At 57.8% G+C, this 15,182-nt stretch overlaps 6 protein-coding genes across 6 annotated transcripts; 3 read left to right on the forward strand and 3 right to left on the reverse strand.

Annotated features, from left to right (window-relative positions):
* Positions 1-2,605: 2,605 nt before the first annotated feature.
* Positions 2,606-4,674, forward strand: K452DRAFT_10333 (uncharacterized protein). The gene is made up of 2 exons (XM_033534934.1): positions 2,606-2,821; positions 2,875-4,674. The coding sequence occupies exons 1-2, from the start codon at positions 2,819-2,821 to the stop codon at positions 4,531-4,533; spliced, it is 1,662 nt and encodes a 553-aa protein (XP_033398466.1). The 5' UTR covers positions 2,606-2,818; the 3' UTR covers positions 4,534-4,674.
* A 1,452-nt stretch (positions 4,675-6,126) lies between these two features.
* On the reverse strand, positions 6,127-6,884 carry K452DRAFT_326043 (uncharacterized protein; the record flags this gene model as incomplete). Its single annotated transcript, XM_033544822.1, has 3 exons — positions 6,127-6,342; positions 6,425-6,552; positions 6,755-6,884. The coding sequence occupies 3 exons, from the start codon at positions 6,882-6,884 to the stop codon at positions 6,127-6,129; spliced, it is 474 nt and encodes a 157-aa protein (XP_033398467.1).
* A 327-nt stretch (positions 6,885-7,211) lies between these two features.
* K452DRAFT_286386 (uncharacterized protein) lies at positions 7,212-8,644 on the forward strand. Its single transcript, XM_033540282.1, has 3 exons — positions 7,212-7,441; positions 7,523-7,904; positions 7,977-8,644. Exons 1-3 carry the CDS (start codon positions 7,250-7,252, stop codon positions 8,174-8,176), a joined length of 774 nt encoding a protein of 257 aa, XP_033398468.1. The 5' UTR covers positions 7,212-7,249; the 3' UTR covers positions 8,177-8,644.
* Positions 8,645-10,029: 1,385 nt separating this feature from the next.
* Positions 10,030-10,893, reverse strand: K452DRAFT_286388 (uncharacterized protein). The gene has a single exon (XM_033540283.1). The coding sequence runs from the start codon at positions 10,709-10,711 to the stop codon at positions 10,517-10,519; it is 195 nt and encodes a 64-aa protein (XP_033398469.1). The 5' UTR covers positions 10,712-10,893; the 3' UTR covers positions 10,030-10,516.
* Positions 10,894-10,938: 45 nt separating this feature from the next.
* On the forward strand, positions 10,939-12,854 carry K452DRAFT_317684 (glycoside hydrolase family 18 protein; the record flags this gene model as incomplete). Its single annotated transcript, XM_033544090.1, has 5 exons — positions 10,939-11,047; positions 11,107-11,172; positions 11,234-11,250; positions 11,306-11,427; positions 11,567-12,854. The coding sequence occupies 5 exons, from the start codon at positions 10,939-10,941 to the stop codon at positions 12,465-12,467; spliced, it is 1,215 nt and encodes a 404-aa protein (XP_033398470.1). The 3' UTR covers positions 12,468-12,854.
* Positions 12,855-13,135: 281 nt separating this feature from the next.
* Positions 13,136-14,685, reverse strand: K452DRAFT_297295 (uncharacterized protein; the record flags this gene model as incomplete). Its single annotated transcript, XM_033542008.1, has 4 exons — positions 13,136-13,202; positions 13,263-13,427; positions 14,320-14,450; positions 14,614-14,685. 4 exons carry the CDS (start codon positions 14,683-14,685, stop codon positions 13,136-13,138), a joined length of 435 nt encoding a protein of 144 aa, XP_033398471.1.
* Positions 14,686-15,182: the final 497 nt, after the last annotated feature.

Here is a 15,182-nt window from a genome sequence, read left to right on the forward strand (position 1 = left end):
CTTGCCGTTGAAACCGTGCTTGCGCCTCCAAAGCCGTGCGTCATGGCCCATTTCCTTCCCCGGGCCGGGTATTATGCCATTGTTTTGCATCACTCCACATCCAAGAAAAAATATTGCCCCCACGCAACCCACGATTAAACCTCACCGGCCTTTTTGCCCTTCCGTTGCTCGACCTTGAGCAGGAGCGCGCGGTTGATGTGCGGCAAGACACCGCCAAAAGCAATCGTGGCCCGGATGAGCGTGTCCAGTTCCTCGTCTCCGCGGATGGCCAGCTGCAAGTGGCGTGGCGTGATACGCTTGACCTTGAGATCCTTTGCTGCGTTGCCGGCCAGCTCGAGCACTTCGGCGGTGAGGTATTCGAGGACGGCGGTCAGGTAAATCGAAGCCTTGGCGCCGATGCGCGTCTTTTGGCGCGTGATGTTACGGAGGTGACGCTTTATACGACCGCAGGGGAACTGGCGACGAAAATGTTAGATGCTCGCTCCACCGCCAAATGTGCGCGTCGGACATATGGCAAGACCAACAACCATTATGACGTGACGCGTTGAGACGTGGGGTGCGCAGGCAGCCTTACCTGAAGACCGGCCTTGGCCGAGTGCGACTTGGATGTTTTGACGGTGGAGTCGCCCTTGCCACCCGTCTTGCCACCAGATTTGCCTGTAAACGCGACAAAATCGACGCGTTAGCGATATTCCCGAGATCCGTGAAGCCGTGAAGTTTGGTACCTTTGCCGCCGGGCATGATGATCGTTTGTAGTAATGTAACTCGGGGATCGGATTCGGTGGCTCGATGCGACCGGCTATCTGAAGTTTGAAAGATGAGATTACGTTGTGGTGTTCGGATGTCGGTGGGTAGTGAGGGAAGGAAGGCGGGCGGAATGGTGTTTTGAGATTCTGAGGAAGCGCGCGTCGAAAACTATATGCCACGTGATCGACGCACGCTTTGGCCTGCAACGTCCGGTAGGTGCCGACAGTCACACCAGAATGCTGCCTAAAAGCAAAAATAGGTGTGGCGAACGGATTGTGATGTATTCAGATGCCTCTCGATCCTCGTCATTGTTGCCTGTTCACACGTCACGTGAGTGCTGTTTGTCTCGAGTCGATGTCTTGAAAGACGACAACCCAATCCGGATTGGCGCCAAGGTTCCGCCCATGGAAACAATAAGACGGGCAGCTTGTGAGAGCTTGGCAGACATGCTAGGTTGCGATTAACCCACCCGTACGCGTTTAGACTCCAAAAGTCCTTGGCAGGACGGTGACGGTCCGCTTGAGTTAGTTAGTTGGTGATGGCTAACATGTCTCAGCAGCATCCGGATGGATTACGAGAAGCGGAGGAATGAATGACTGAAAGAGAAGCAACAATCTGAAACTGATGGCAGCAGTCTTACCATGCTGTGGCTAGCCTCCCCGCAGGCCCGCTCAACTGCTGCCCCGTACCAAGCGATGCGGTCATACAAAGCGGCGCTCTCGCAATTCCCCACCGGGTAGGCTGTCATACTGCGCCTGAGCTCCTTGCAGGTGGGCATCGGGTTCAGAGTACAATGGCGTGCAGGAGGGAGGGCGGGGGCATGCGATAGCAAACGCGCAGTGGAGGTTGTCGGCGGTCAGAAGCCGGCTTTGAGGTTTCGCCGAACCATGAGGGCTGGCATCCATTGGCCGCGGACGCTGGAGACATGATACATGCCGCGATCGGATCTTGTTGCGTTTCAGAAGCTGAAACGCATCGAGCAAACGCAGTACGGGTAGATGCAGCTTGCCGAGTCGGCTGTTTGAGTTTATGTATACATCGGGCGTGCTACAGTAGGGACGAGATGCGAGTGCCGACGGAGTCATACTTGTACTGTAGGTGCTTCGATGATCCAACCAAAACACCAGCCGGCAAGGCCGTATGGCAAGGCTCCTACGCGCACTGCAGCAGCGGCAGCCATCACCAGACGACGGGCTTTGATGTTGCTGCACCTACCGAATCGGCACTAGTTGCGAGGAGAGGGCACGTGACGTTGACGGCTCCAGGAGGCCCCGGCGGACGAGATTTGATTGGCTCTCGACTTTTTGCTCGCCTGATGCGGCTCGATACCGCTCTTTCACTTCTCTACACCGTTCTCCTCCGCGTGTTTCAACCCTCAACGGCACTCCCGCTCTCTCCGAGCCGAATGCTGCGGGCCAATTGATCAGACAACCGTCAGCCCACTCTTTTTCGGCGTGCAGAGAATGCCGCATCATACGCCATTCGCTCCCAACGCCCGCGTCCATGCTCGCCGCTAGAAGCACGGATCGATGCATGTCCAAGCGATCGATCAAGAAACAAGGCACACAAACCGGATTACGGACGGCCGCGACAGGCCGTCCTGCGCAATGCTTCCCGCTGAGCCAAAGAGACTCCACGGGGTAGCAATTCTTGAATATCAGGGTCTTCAGGGTCCCTCATCAATGTCAGACGCCGCCTCAGCTTCCGCTCCCAGCCTCTGCGTCCGCTCGTGATATTGGATAAGGTAGGGCTGGTGATCAACTGGGGTAGCCCCAGATGGATATGCGAACACGTCAATAAGCCCCTCAGGCAGCCGATGAACGCCCCGTCAACGGCACGTTTGTAAACACGGATCAACTTTTCCTGCGTCACATGGTGACTCAATTTTCTGCCCATTAACGGTGCCACGCGCTTTATTTAAGTGCCGTTGCTACGACGCGCTGCGCTTCCTCCACCACCCCGTGTCCTTCCGCTCCCCCGTCCCGCCACACCGCCAACATACTTACTCGCAAGCTGTGGCGGACCACCATCTACCAATCGTCAACCCGTGTCTTTGAGAGACTCGCCCACCATGGTCAGCTCTATCCCGCTTCTTCGGAGCACAAACAGTCAGCTCACGAATCGCAGGCTTCTTCAAGCAGGGTCATATCCATCCAGCAGCAGGTGCTAAAGCTCTTCTCCCGGAGGGCTTTTGCCCTGTCGCTTCCCGTTGCCGCTGGCTCCATTGTTTTGTTCCTCCAATGGAGAAAGAGGAGGTCGTTGAGGGGAAAGGGAAAGCCCAAGCACCCAAGATCCAAGGAAATCGAAGCGAAGGAGCAGCAGCCATCCACCGTGGAGCCTGAGAAGCCCGTTGCTGCTGCAGAACCCACCGAAACGGCTCCCGTCGAGTCTTCTGAGCCTGTCGTGGAGACTCCACCGTCGCCAGTTGTCGTACACATGGAGGTGGCCCCCGCGGAACCAGCGGTAGAGGTTCCTGGTGAAATCGTCATCGACGCGCCTGCCCAAGATCCTCTGGAAATCTCTGCCAAATTCCCCGTGATAGCCTCCACCGAAGTCGACGTCGAAACCGCCGTCGAGCCCGCCGTCGAACCAACCGCGGACGTTGCAGAGCAGGTTGCTTCCGATTCCGCAGAAATTCCCGCCGAAGTTTCGGCCGAAACCCCCGCCGCCGGCACCGTCGAAGTTCCCACCGCACCCGCTTCAGAACTTCCGACCGAGGAGGCGCTGGAGCCGCCAGTGACGTTCACCCAGCCTCCCAGCTATCGGGATCATATCGCTACTGTTCCCCAATCTCGCCGTGTCCCGCCGACGCACATCCGGCCAAATGTGGATTTCACGCAGCCGCTCAGGCCGATTCACAACCGCAAACGGTCTAGGGAGGACAGCCTAACGTCGCCTGTCGTCGAGCGCCTGCCCGGAATGGGCATTCCGAACAAGAAGCGTGACGTCGAGAGCTCATCCCCGGCCTCCACGCCGGCGCCCGAAGTTGAGGTTGAAGTTGCGACAGCGCCCCTGTCGCACCTCCCCGGCATGGGCATGCCCAACAGCGTGCCACGCGCCGCAGCCGCCGCGCCGTCGCGCATCCCGGCCCCCTCGTCCATCCCCACGAGCAGCAGCAACACCACCACGGCCGCCCCCTCGCAGCCCCGCACCTCGATCCCCGTCCCCGCGTCGGCAGCGCCGGTCTCGGTCACGGTGACGGCGCCCGCCCCGGCGCAGCCCAAGCTCACGCGCGTGGAGCGTCCTCGCCTCGGCCGCGGCCGCTCCGTCGAAAAGGTGCAGTCGTACGCGGGGCTGTCGAACCTGCCCGGCGCAGGCGCAGGGCCGCGCGAAGGGCCCCCCCGCGGCCTCGCGCCGCTGCAGACGATCCCGGACCACGCGCCGCTGCCGCCGCCGAGCCCACGGGCGACGGACCGGCCGCGTCCGACCCGCGGTCGCTTCAGCGAGGACAGCTACCGCACGCGCTCGTCGATCCCGCAGCCCGCTTCGGCGACTGCTGGAGGTGCGGCCGCGCAGGGCCAAACCGGCTCGCCGTACGTCTCGTCTCCGCTGGCGCACCTGCCCGGCATGGGCCGCCCGAACAGCGTCTCTGATGCGCCGGAGGAGCGGGCCGAGGTCAAGACCCCGACGAGCAGGATTGCGGGCCCTAGGCGCAGGAGCTCGGCCGCTGCTCACGGTGCTACCCCGGCGCGCAAGGGCAGTGTTTCCGGCGAAGACATATTCACTTCGCCGTCGACGAGCCCGGACAGCAAGCGCTTTGTTGAGAAGCTGAGGGGGTCGAACTAGGTGGCTGGTGTGCTAGCTGGTTAGCTGGTTAGCTGGCTGACTGGGTGGTTGCATGGCCGAGGCGTTTAGGGCTGCGCTGCACTTGCTTGCTTGCTTTTATGATGACGAACACGAGGTACGATGACAGGAAAAGACGGGCGCGCTCTCTCCCTCCTTCCGCCTTCCCTGTCGTGGTGCGGAGGTGGGCGCGCCGAACAAACAGTTTGGTCTGGGTGGGTAGGTAGGTATATATGGACGGGGCACGGATCTCTGGCTTCTTTTGGGAGTGGTGGATTAAACGGACTAGGTAGGCTGGGATAGGACGGGACGGAGTGGCGGCGTTTCTCTTCTTTTTACGTTTCTTTTCGTCTCTTTTGCTCTTTTCTTGTTCTTCTTCTTCTTCTTCTTCTTCTTCTTCTTTTTCTGCGTCGCTTGGGTGGTATTGCTTCGCGCTGTGTCCTTTTTTGATTGCATTCTTGTTGTCTGCTTGCTTACTTGCTTGCTTGAGATGGTCCTCCTACGTTTGGGACGGGGATGGGGGCTGGGCTTGCTTGCTTGGTTGATTGGTTGGTTGGTTGGCTGCTGCGTGGTTATTACGGGAAGTATATTAGATGAAGCAAAGGGGTGTGTATGTATATAAAGTAAGCAGGGATGCTGAGTTACGTAGATAGATAAGCTGTGGTGCTGTGCACTATGCTACTCTATGTTCTGTGGTTTGGCGTCGCTGCTGTGTCGTGTTGTATAGCTCTCTGCTTAGCCATCTGGTAGGAAGGAAGGGATTGAATGCTTAGAGAAGAGGTCGTTTGCTTTACTTGTTTGTATACGGGCTTGTTAGAGGTAGTGCGCCACGGCAGCTGTGGCTTCTAGACGATGCTTCTACATGCATAGACGATGGGTTTGGTGGAGAGGGGGCCGGAAGGAAAGAGCGAGGGCAGATGTCGTTGTGGTGTGGTTTGGTGGGTGTATGGAGTGTGAGAGAAGGAGAGAGAGAGGAGAGAGGCACACGACCTACTCTCAATAGTCCGCCTCTCACTTCACCTCACTTCACTTCACCTCACCCGCACCTCGCCCTCTGCACCACCACTAATACCGTAGACAAGTAATCAATCGTTCAACCCCGTAGTAACGCCTCGCTTTGCCCGGAGAAATACATAGGTGAGAGCGTTAGACGCGCGCAGCAGCTGCACGTGTCGTATCCCATAGCAAGAACAAGAACAAGAACGAGAATGAGAACGAGAACAGGAAGCCCCTCCCTCAATCCCGGCCTTAATCCCGCCAACCCACCCACACAACACGACGTCCGACTGCCTGGCTGGAGCGCGAGACTCGCACTTCCTGTTCCGGAGTCCGATATCCCGAGTCCGATATCCCTCGGCCTGGCATCGCAACGCAACGCAACGCACTCACCGTCATTACAAAAGCCCCCTAAACGCAAAAAACGCCGCCGTCCTCTGCACTGGTGGCTTAACCCATACCGCGCCCCGCACACTCGGCTCCTTCAAACTTCCCCGCCCTGCCTCCCCAACCTACCTCCCCAACCCTCCCCAAGTCCCCAAGTCCCCGAGTCCCCGCCCTCCACCCCCCATCCCGTCCCCACCATCCCGCCCCCGCGCATCAACCCAATCCTCCCCAAGCGCCGCGAATGCGCCTCGCAAGCTGAATATCCTTCTGCATAATAGTGACGCGCTTGGCGTGGATGGCGCAGAGATTCGTGTCTTCGAAGAGGTGGACGAGGAAGGCCTCGGCGGCTTCCTGGATCGCTTGGATGGCTTGCGATTGCCAGCGCATGGGCTCGCCCGTGGCCGTCATTGAGAGGGCGATTTCGCGGACCTGAGCGTGGGGAGTTAGTGCGCGCTTCGTGGGCGGGTTCGGAGTTTGTGGAATTGGAAATGGTGGGATTGGTGCGGCTTACGAGGCGCGAAAATGGCAGCTTCAATAGCAGCAGGTCGGTGCTTTTTTGGTACTTTTTGATCTCGCGCAGGGCGAGGGTGCCGGGCTTGTAGCGCGGCTTCTTGCGGCCGAGGGGGAGGGGGTCGCCGGCTAAGAGGGCGCGTGCGCGTGAAGTTAGCCTTCTTTCTCTCGTTCGTTCTTTCTGGATGTGCTTTCGGAGCGCGTGCGCGTGCGCGCAGAGGGCGTGAGGCGTGCGACGCGCTAGGCGCATTCTTACGACGCTCTCACGCGACGCTGCGTCTGCGTCCACGTCCTCTCGCCCTCGGCGCTGCGCCGCTTGTGGTGGCCTTACGTTCTACTCCCGACAGACGCTTCTGCGTCTTTGCGCCCTTGCCGCGCGGTGTTGCGGCTGAGGAGCCGATGGATTTGCGGTTCTTGTTCGTGGAGCCGGCGGGGCGCCCGCGTTGCTTGGTGCTTGTCATAAGTGGAGAGAGAGAGAGAGTGTGTGTGTGAGGATTAATTGTCGTGGTGACGGTAGTCGCGTCTGGCTAATTGGAGAGCATGGGTTGTTGTTGCAGCGCGCGCGATGCCAGCTAGTACCTACTAGTGGAGTTGTGTTGTGTGTTGACGGTTTCGGTCGTGCTTCAATGCCCCCCGAAGCCGCAGCCTTATCTTAGCGGCTTGGCGCCGCGGGCAATGGGGCAACGTAACAGTTAACCCTCCCCAATCACTCTCCTCCACCTTTCCCGCCTTTGTCGCTCCCTATATCCTCGCTCCTCGCCGCGCCGCCCTTCTATCCGCCACATCCCATCCTTCTTCTCGCCTTCGCTCCACTGCTATCATCATCATGGCGGCCATGCTCGGCGGTGGTGACGGCATGATGGGCCAGCTTCCGCTCGAGCAGTGGTTCTATGAGATGCCCGTGTGCACGCGCTGGTGGACGACTCTGACCGTTGTCGCGAGCGTCCTCGTCCAGTGTCATGTCATCACACCATTCCAGCTGTTCTACAGCTTCCGCTCCGTCTTCTACAAGCACCAGGTACGCAGGCTGATCGCATGGCTCGCGAGCGCGAGCCAAAGACAAGACAAGACAAGACAAAGCCACTGACCGCAACCACAGTACTGGCGCATTCTGTCGACGTTCTTCTATTTCGGGCCCCTCAGCCTCGACCTCCTCTTCCACGTCTTCTTCCTGCAGCGCTACTCGCGCCTCCTCGAGGAAGGCTACGGCCGCTCCCCCGCCCACTTCTCCTGGCTCCTCTTCTACGCCTCCGCCGTCCTGCTGTGCATTGCACCCGTCTTCTCCATGGCCTTCCTCGGCTCCGCCCTCAACAGCACCCTCGTCTACATCTGGAGCCGCAAGAACCCCGACACGAACCTCAGCTTCCTCGGCCTCTTCATCTTCAAGGCCCCGTACCTGCCGTGGGTGCTCGCGCTGTTCAGCATCGTGCTGCACGGCGCCGTCCCCAAGGACGAAATGTGCGGCATTGTCGTTGGGCACGGTAAGTCACGTTATCCCAGCCGCGCGGCGAGCGGAGTGGATCTGAAGAACGTGCGCTAATGAGATGCGGCAGTGTGGTACTTCTTCAATGACGTCTTCCCGCCTCTCAACAACGGCATCCGCCCCCTCGACCCCCCGGCCTGGTGGGTCCGCCTCTGGGACGGCAGGCCCCCAGTCGAGGACCACGAGGACGACTCGGACGAGGCTCAGGACACGGCGGCGGAGCCGATCGACCGCGATATTGCGGCGGCAGTGGCGCCGGAGCTGCGGTGATGTCGCCGCAGTTAAAGGCGATTTTGCCGGAAGGGCAAGGCGATTGCGTTTGTGCATTATGACGAGATACCCGGCACATACTGTGGAGTCTGATACTAGGGCGTTTTGTTTATTTTATTTTATTTTATTTATTTATTTTATTTTTTTTTTTTTCTGTTCTGGGAGTTTTTAAGGGCGCGACGGCCGCCGGCGGACTTTGGGTACGCGTACACTACACGGGCATTGAGACCCCGGCGCAGTGAGTCGCGGGGTACGGCTGCTTGTGTCTCGCGCGAAATGTACGTGCTTGCTGGCAAGGCAATTGATCTAGTTGGATTTTTTTGTGGCTGCAGATAAATTGATATTGGTAAACAGTCAGGATCTACCGATAACTATAGTGCGACTGTCTTTTTCGTGCGAGATCGTCGCTGGTCTACGAGTACTAGGTGATAGGTGATGGAGCATTGGCGTCTTCGCTGTAGGTAGGAGTAGGAGTAGGTAGGAGTGCGCCGCTGATATCACGCCTCCCCGCACCGCTTCGCTTTATCGCGGCAGGGCGGCCGGTGTGTGTGTGTGCCTACCTACATATGTATACATAGTGTACACTAGCTCGGCCGGCAGGCCGGGGACCCTGGGCTTCAGCTGCGAGGCCAACCGAGGGTCCCTTCATTTCCGGCTGAACTTCGCCGCTGCTGCTTATTCGGACAACAGTCGATAGACATGGCTTTGTCGCCGTTGTCGGTGAGCTGTGACCCTGGGTGCTATCCATGGCGTGGTGGCTAGTTTACGGAGTACTGGATCACGCATGCATGCACGCACGCACGCACTCGTTGCTTGACTGACTCTGAGCAGGGAAACGGATTAGGCCTTCTTCCTTTCTTCTTGCTCTGCAAGGGCTCTCTGCCTAGGGCGAGCGAGGTCTGGTCGCGTGCCTGTCTTGCCTGCCTGGTCAGGTCAGGTCAGGCCTGCAAGTGAGAGGCGGCTCCGTCTCGACTATGCTGTGCGGTGCAGGCCTTGCCTACATACATACATACATACATACATACCTACACTAAGTACGTATACAAGACCAGGTACTCGAACAGCCTTGCGTAGGCAGGTAGACAGTCAGTAGCCAGTGTCTACACATACGGGGCACGGCACGCCGCAACGCCCGACAAGAGCTCTAGTACATCGACCAGCTTCCTCGGTTGATAGCGGATGGTTAACGCCTGCTTGCTATGAGCTAATGCCAGGACACCGTAGCACAGCGGAGCTCGATCCGTCGGCTTGGTCCGCATGTGACGCGTACGCGCAGCACACAGACAGGCGCCGGCGGCTCCTCGACCGCCGCAACTGCCTGCAGCCGTGTAACCCACGTGCGCGGTCGGCGTCGCTGGTGCCACGGCCTGCTTGTCACACTGCCAGCCATGGATATGCGGCTGCCTGCATGCAGCGGAGCACTTGCAGTCGGCTCCTTGCAGGCGACGCTGCGATGGCGTTGGTGGCGCAAGGCTTTTGCTGACTTTGCTGCTGCTGCAGGCGTAGGGCCGGGAGGTGGGCTGCGGAAGGGGGAGCTGCTTTATGCGTGGGTGCCTGAGACTTTGGCATTGATCCTTTGTCTGGTTCTGGTCAGAGCGGCAAGGTCATGCGTGCGTGGGTTTTGGCCTTGATGGTGAGTTTCTCGATTCACTGTTCTAGAGGAGTTGGCGGAAGGCATTGTGCAACATGGCGGAGGGCATTGTCTAGATTGCCTTGGGCGTGCAAGGTAGGTTGGCGCGGTTCATTCGCCGCGTCGCTAGCGCAGTGAGGTTTGGTGTCTTTCTTTCTCAACCGTTATAGCCTCCTGCCTTAGGACAGAGCTTCACATGACGCGCGCCGCCGCGGGCCTCAATGCCGGAGGACCACAGTGTCGGTGGCTGCAGTTGTGCCGAATGCGGCGGCTTTGTCTTGCGCACCCAGTGCCTGGTACGCGGGTCGCGTACGCCGCGGGCCGCCGCGTCTGACAGGCCTCCATTTGGGCCTAGCTCCGCTGCCCAGGAACTTCCTGATCGCGAGGCGCCTGCTCTAGTTACCTCTGGATTCTTTTTTGCTTTGAGACGAGGCCCCCCATTCCATTCGCGCGGCTGTCTTGTCCGGCGCGAGAGTCGACAATGCTGCGTCCTGGCGAGCTAGTATCTTGTCCAGACGCATCGGATCGATTGAAGCGGATTCTACTCATGCTCTTACGCCTCCTTCCCTCTGAGCTTGGAGTCGACGCATAGACGGCGTGAAACACCACGCCGGCAATGACGATTCGCCGCGGACAGGAATATTGGTTCCGCGTCACTTGGGCTGGGCAGCGTCGAACACGCCCAGCCTGATCCAGCGCGCCAGCATTCCTCAAACACCAGAGCAGCAGCAGTGGCGGATCACGCGCCTAAGCGGTGGACGGACCAATCCCTCTCTCTTTCTCTCTGGGCTTCGGTAAGCGTTGCACGCCTCGAAGACGATGACGAGCATGCAGAGAGAGAAAAAGAGAGGAGACGCGAGGTGTGACGCGCAGCGTGCTACCACGCACAGGCTCGCTCGCTCCATCGTGGTTGCCCTGCTTGCCGTTGCGGAGGTGAGCACGACGAGTGGGTAGCTTGCCACCTTGGCGGGCTCCACACGCGCCCTGGACTGCCGACTCAGCAGGTATAAAGGTCTGGGCCGTGCGTGGCCGTTTCGTTGCAAACCGTGTGTGCTCTTTTCTTCTCGCTGCCAGTGGATCCCTACAGTACTATACCATACCTTTTCGGCCGCTACCAAACCGCTAAAGAGATATGTTTACGCTGCCGAAGATTGCCTCGGCCATGCTGGCGCTGGGGGCGTTTCGCGGCGCCTATGCTGGCTTCGATCCTAATGCCAAAACTAATGTCGTCGTGTATTGGGGTGCGTGCTCAACCGTGCTGCTCCTGTCTTGCTATTGGGGTTTGCTGATAGTGGCGTAGGTCAGAACTCACACGGCCAGGGCTCTGGCCCGGAAGCGCAGCAGAGACTTGGGTACTACTGCAAGAGTAAGTCAGGGAACTCTGTTTATTGTTGTATTGGATCAAAGACTGATGGACATCATCGCAGACTACCCGGAGATAGACGTAAGTACTGCAGCCATTGTGGATGTTGGAAGGTTTGAGTAACGTAGAGCGCTAGGTCATCCCGTTGGCGTTTGTCACTGTCATCTCGGACCAGAACGGCCTGCCGCAGATGAACTTTGCGAACCAAGGTTGCAATGTCTTCCCGGGGACTAACACGATGAACTGTCCGGACATAGCGTAAGTGTGCTCGCAAAACAAGTGAGAAAATAGCAGCACTTTTTTTCCATTCCATCAAGTCAACCATCTCTCTTCGTCTCCGTCTCCCTTTAGTCATCACTCGTCCCATCAAACCACAGCACAACTAACCCCGCCCCAGCAACGACATCCACGTCTGCCAAAACACCTACAACAAAACCATTCTCCTCTCCTTAGGCGGAGCCACCTACACCCAAGGCGGCTTCAGCTCACCCAGCGCCGCACAGCTCGCAGCACGCATGCTATGGCAAACCTTCGGGCCACTCAGCAGCCCATACACAACATCACTCCGGCCCTTCAGCACAGCCGCAATCGACGGCTTCGACCTAGACTTCGAATCCGCAACCAGCAACATGAAGCCCTTTGCGGACGAGCTGCGGCGGCTCATGGACACGCAGCCCGACGGCAAACGGCGCTTCCTAACCGCCGCGCCGCAGTGCCCCTACCCCGACTACGCAGACAAGGACTTCCTCGACGGCGGCTCCCGCGTCGACGCCGTCTTCGTCCAGTTCTACAACAACTACTGCGGCGTCAATTCCTTCGTCCCGGGCGCCGCCGAGCAGTGGAACTTCAACATGCACACGTGGGACGACTGGGCGCGGCGTATCGCCGGCGCGCGCCCCAACGCAAAGGTCCTGGTTGGCGTGCCCGCGAGCAGCACGGCTGCTGGCAGCGGCTATCTGTCGCCCGACCGCCTGCGCCCCGTGCTGGAGTTCTCGGCGCGCTTCCCGAGTTTTGCCGGCGTCATGCTCTGGGATGCGAGCCAGATGGCGGCGAACGCCCCGTTTGTGCAAAGCGTTAAGAGCGTGTTGGAGGGCGTGAGGGCCGCCGATGAGAACGCCCAGTTGCCGCTTTGTCGGCCGGAGCAGGGCGCGCAGCAGCAGCAGCAGCAGCAGCAGCAGCAGCCGATGCTGGAGCCGGCGCCCCAGGGCAGGAACGCGTCGTGGGGGAAGAGGGAGGAGGATGGGGGGGAGGAGAGTGTGAGGGCGCGGGGGGCACGGGCCGAGGGCGAGTTGGTGTAGGCTTCTGTGATAGGGGCGGAGATGTGGAGATTGAAGGGAGAAGAAGACGAGAATGAGGAGGAGGTGGTGATGGTGGTGGTGTCGGTGGGGAGGCCAGCGCGTTTCGATGCACCCGTTTGTTCACGCCTGCCTTTATTATATACTCGCTCGTTCGTCTCTCTTTCAGGGGACGGCGTTCTCTCCTTTTTTTCTGTCGTTGGCGCCGCTCTGGCTCTTCTCTATATATATAGGTCTTGCACGGCGCTCTTTCGTTTGATCTTTTTTACATGGCTGGCTGGCTGGCTTGCTCACTCGCTCGCTCGCTCGCTTGCTTGCTCGCTTGTGCGTGGTGTTGGCTGCTGGATGCTGGATGCTGTCTATACATACATACGCTTAGGAATAATTGGGTTTGTGGTTTGCAGTTCGTGAGCTGGATGTGCTATTTTACTGTGGTGTATGTACGTGGAGGTTGGAGATATGTAGTGGATGACTGTACGTACAGAGTTAGGAGATTTAGCGAGCATGTGGGTGTAGTTGGTCCTCTTTAAATTTTCATTTTACTTCCAAATGATCAAGTCAAGTCAACGGTTTCGCCAACGAAAGATGCAGTATCGCCTCCCGCCATAGGCCACACTCAGCATCCCAAGAATGCAGCCGTGGCTTCATGTTTAAGTAACCTAAACCACGTCTCACAACTCCAGCTCGTCCAGGGAAAGTTCGTCGGCCGTAATGACTCCATCGCCATTTCTATCGTGCCTACGCGACTCAATACTAGAGCTTGTAGCAGCATATATATCTAAACGCGTAGTCACTCACCTGTTGAACCAGTCCACGTAGACAGGGTCGTCGGCAGGCACACCCATGAGCTGCGTGTAGCGGAGCAGAGTAAGCTCGCGGGCATGAAGCAGGCGGACAATCTGGGCGGAGTAGTCGTCTGCATGCAGACTAGGGTTGGAGGAAAGCAGTAGCGAAAGGGAGAGCCTGTTGAGCGTGGAAGCGTAGTAGCGGCAGCCTTTTTGAGGAGGCGTGTAAGCAAGTGCGTGGTTGCGTGGGCACAGTGAAGAGGAAATCGCGCTAGGAGCTCACTTGCCTCCACTGCATCCGCAGCAGTTGAATCGGTAGCGACAGCTGCCGTAGGCACAGCACCCGTCGTGGTCGGGCCTCGACCCGTCACTGCACGTCGGGGAAACGCCCGGTCCTCGCCATGGACTTGGACAGCACTCTGCGGCTATGCGGGCGGCGAGGAGCGTGTTGAGTATGGTTGAGAGTTGCATTGTGAGGTTCAGTAAGGTAAGGAATAAGCAAGGGCGCTGAAGAGGAGCTTAACCGATATGCTTCCTTCGTCGGGCTTGATATATATTCCTTGAAACTCCGCTTTACTTGATCACTGGTTGTACATCATGTCACCTCGCGAGCGGGGTACTTCTTGGTAGTTACTAGTGGCACCGCGATAATTTGTCAACGGTGACACTTCTTAGCTGGCAGTGGTGGCGTCGTACAGGGTGAGGGGCCGCGGAAGTACCACAAAGTCGAAAACGCGAATCGGGGCTTGTCGGCCTATACTGGGGCTTGAAGAGCCCTGTATGATGGTTTAGAACTGTCACAAGCATTCGATCTCCCACTAGATCTGTGATCCCCGGATACAATATAATCAATAGCACTCCGTCCCTATGAGAAATTACTTCATGGCATGACCAATCACTCCAGCCATTTCAGCCAAGAAATATCTGTGAACAACTGTACAAGCCTTACACCTCCGCACCATCGTCCTGCAGGTGAACCTCGTCGATTGTGATGACTCCATCACCATTCTTGTCGTGTCCGTACTTCTGACCAGCTCATGTCACTGTGCTTTCAAGCACTCAGTACCTACTTGTTGAACCAATCGACGTATATAGGATCGTCAATGGAGACACCCACGTAACCTGTGTACCGGCGCAGGGTAAGGTCACCAGTGTCGAGGCCTTTGGCGCGTTCAAAGGCATCGGCATTCACATTCGACGTCTGCTAGGACAGGCATAAAAGGGTAAATCTGTTGAGCGATATACGTACGGTGCCTGCAGCCTACAGCCTACAGAGCAATTATTTTCTTCTTAGAGATACTAAAAGCAGGAGACGAGGACAGATAGAATATGATGGAATGGGCAAAAACAAACAGCGTACTTACCGCCGTCGCAATTGCAACAGAGTACGTTGCAGCCCCCGTAGCCACAGCAAGGGGCTCTAGGTGTGCCGTCATTGCATCTGAATGGGGGCCTTGGAGGTATAAATGGTGATCCGCTTACGGTGCCTGCTGGTCTGTAGTAATCGGCTATGGCCCCGGATATTTGTACACCACCATTTCGACTACATGTACTGTACACCCCTCCACAACCGCTTGCCTAATCGGGTAAGAATAAGGACCTGGTAGAAAGTTGTCTTCGGCGCAACCTGCTCGCGCGACGCCGCGCGAGGACGCGCTAGCGGGGAACAGCAACTAGTACCCCTTATTTTACGCTAAAAATTAGCTAAATTATTTTATATCTCTAACCTTACTATTACAGCGCGGTAAGCGGGGAGCCCGTAGTTATTTAAGTTATTATATACTATAAACGTTGCTTTTTCGCGTGCGCGAGCGCTCCCGCGCCCTCCTCTACGGGTACTAGTAGTATTACGGTAAGGTTTCTTCGCGAGTAGAGCTGCTGGTATAATTATAGTTATAGGCTATAGTTGTAGGTGGGTACGCGGGCGCGTAGT

The sequence above is a fragment of the Aplosporella prunicola genome (assembly GCF_010093885.1).
Source record: "Aplosporella prunicola CBS 121167 unplaced genomic scaffold K452scaffold_10, whole genome shotgun sequence".
In the NCBI taxonomy this organism is placed as follows: domain Eukaryota; kingdom Fungi; phylum Ascomycota; class Dothideomycetes; order Botryosphaeriales; family Aplosporellaceae; genus Aplosporella; species Aplosporella prunicola.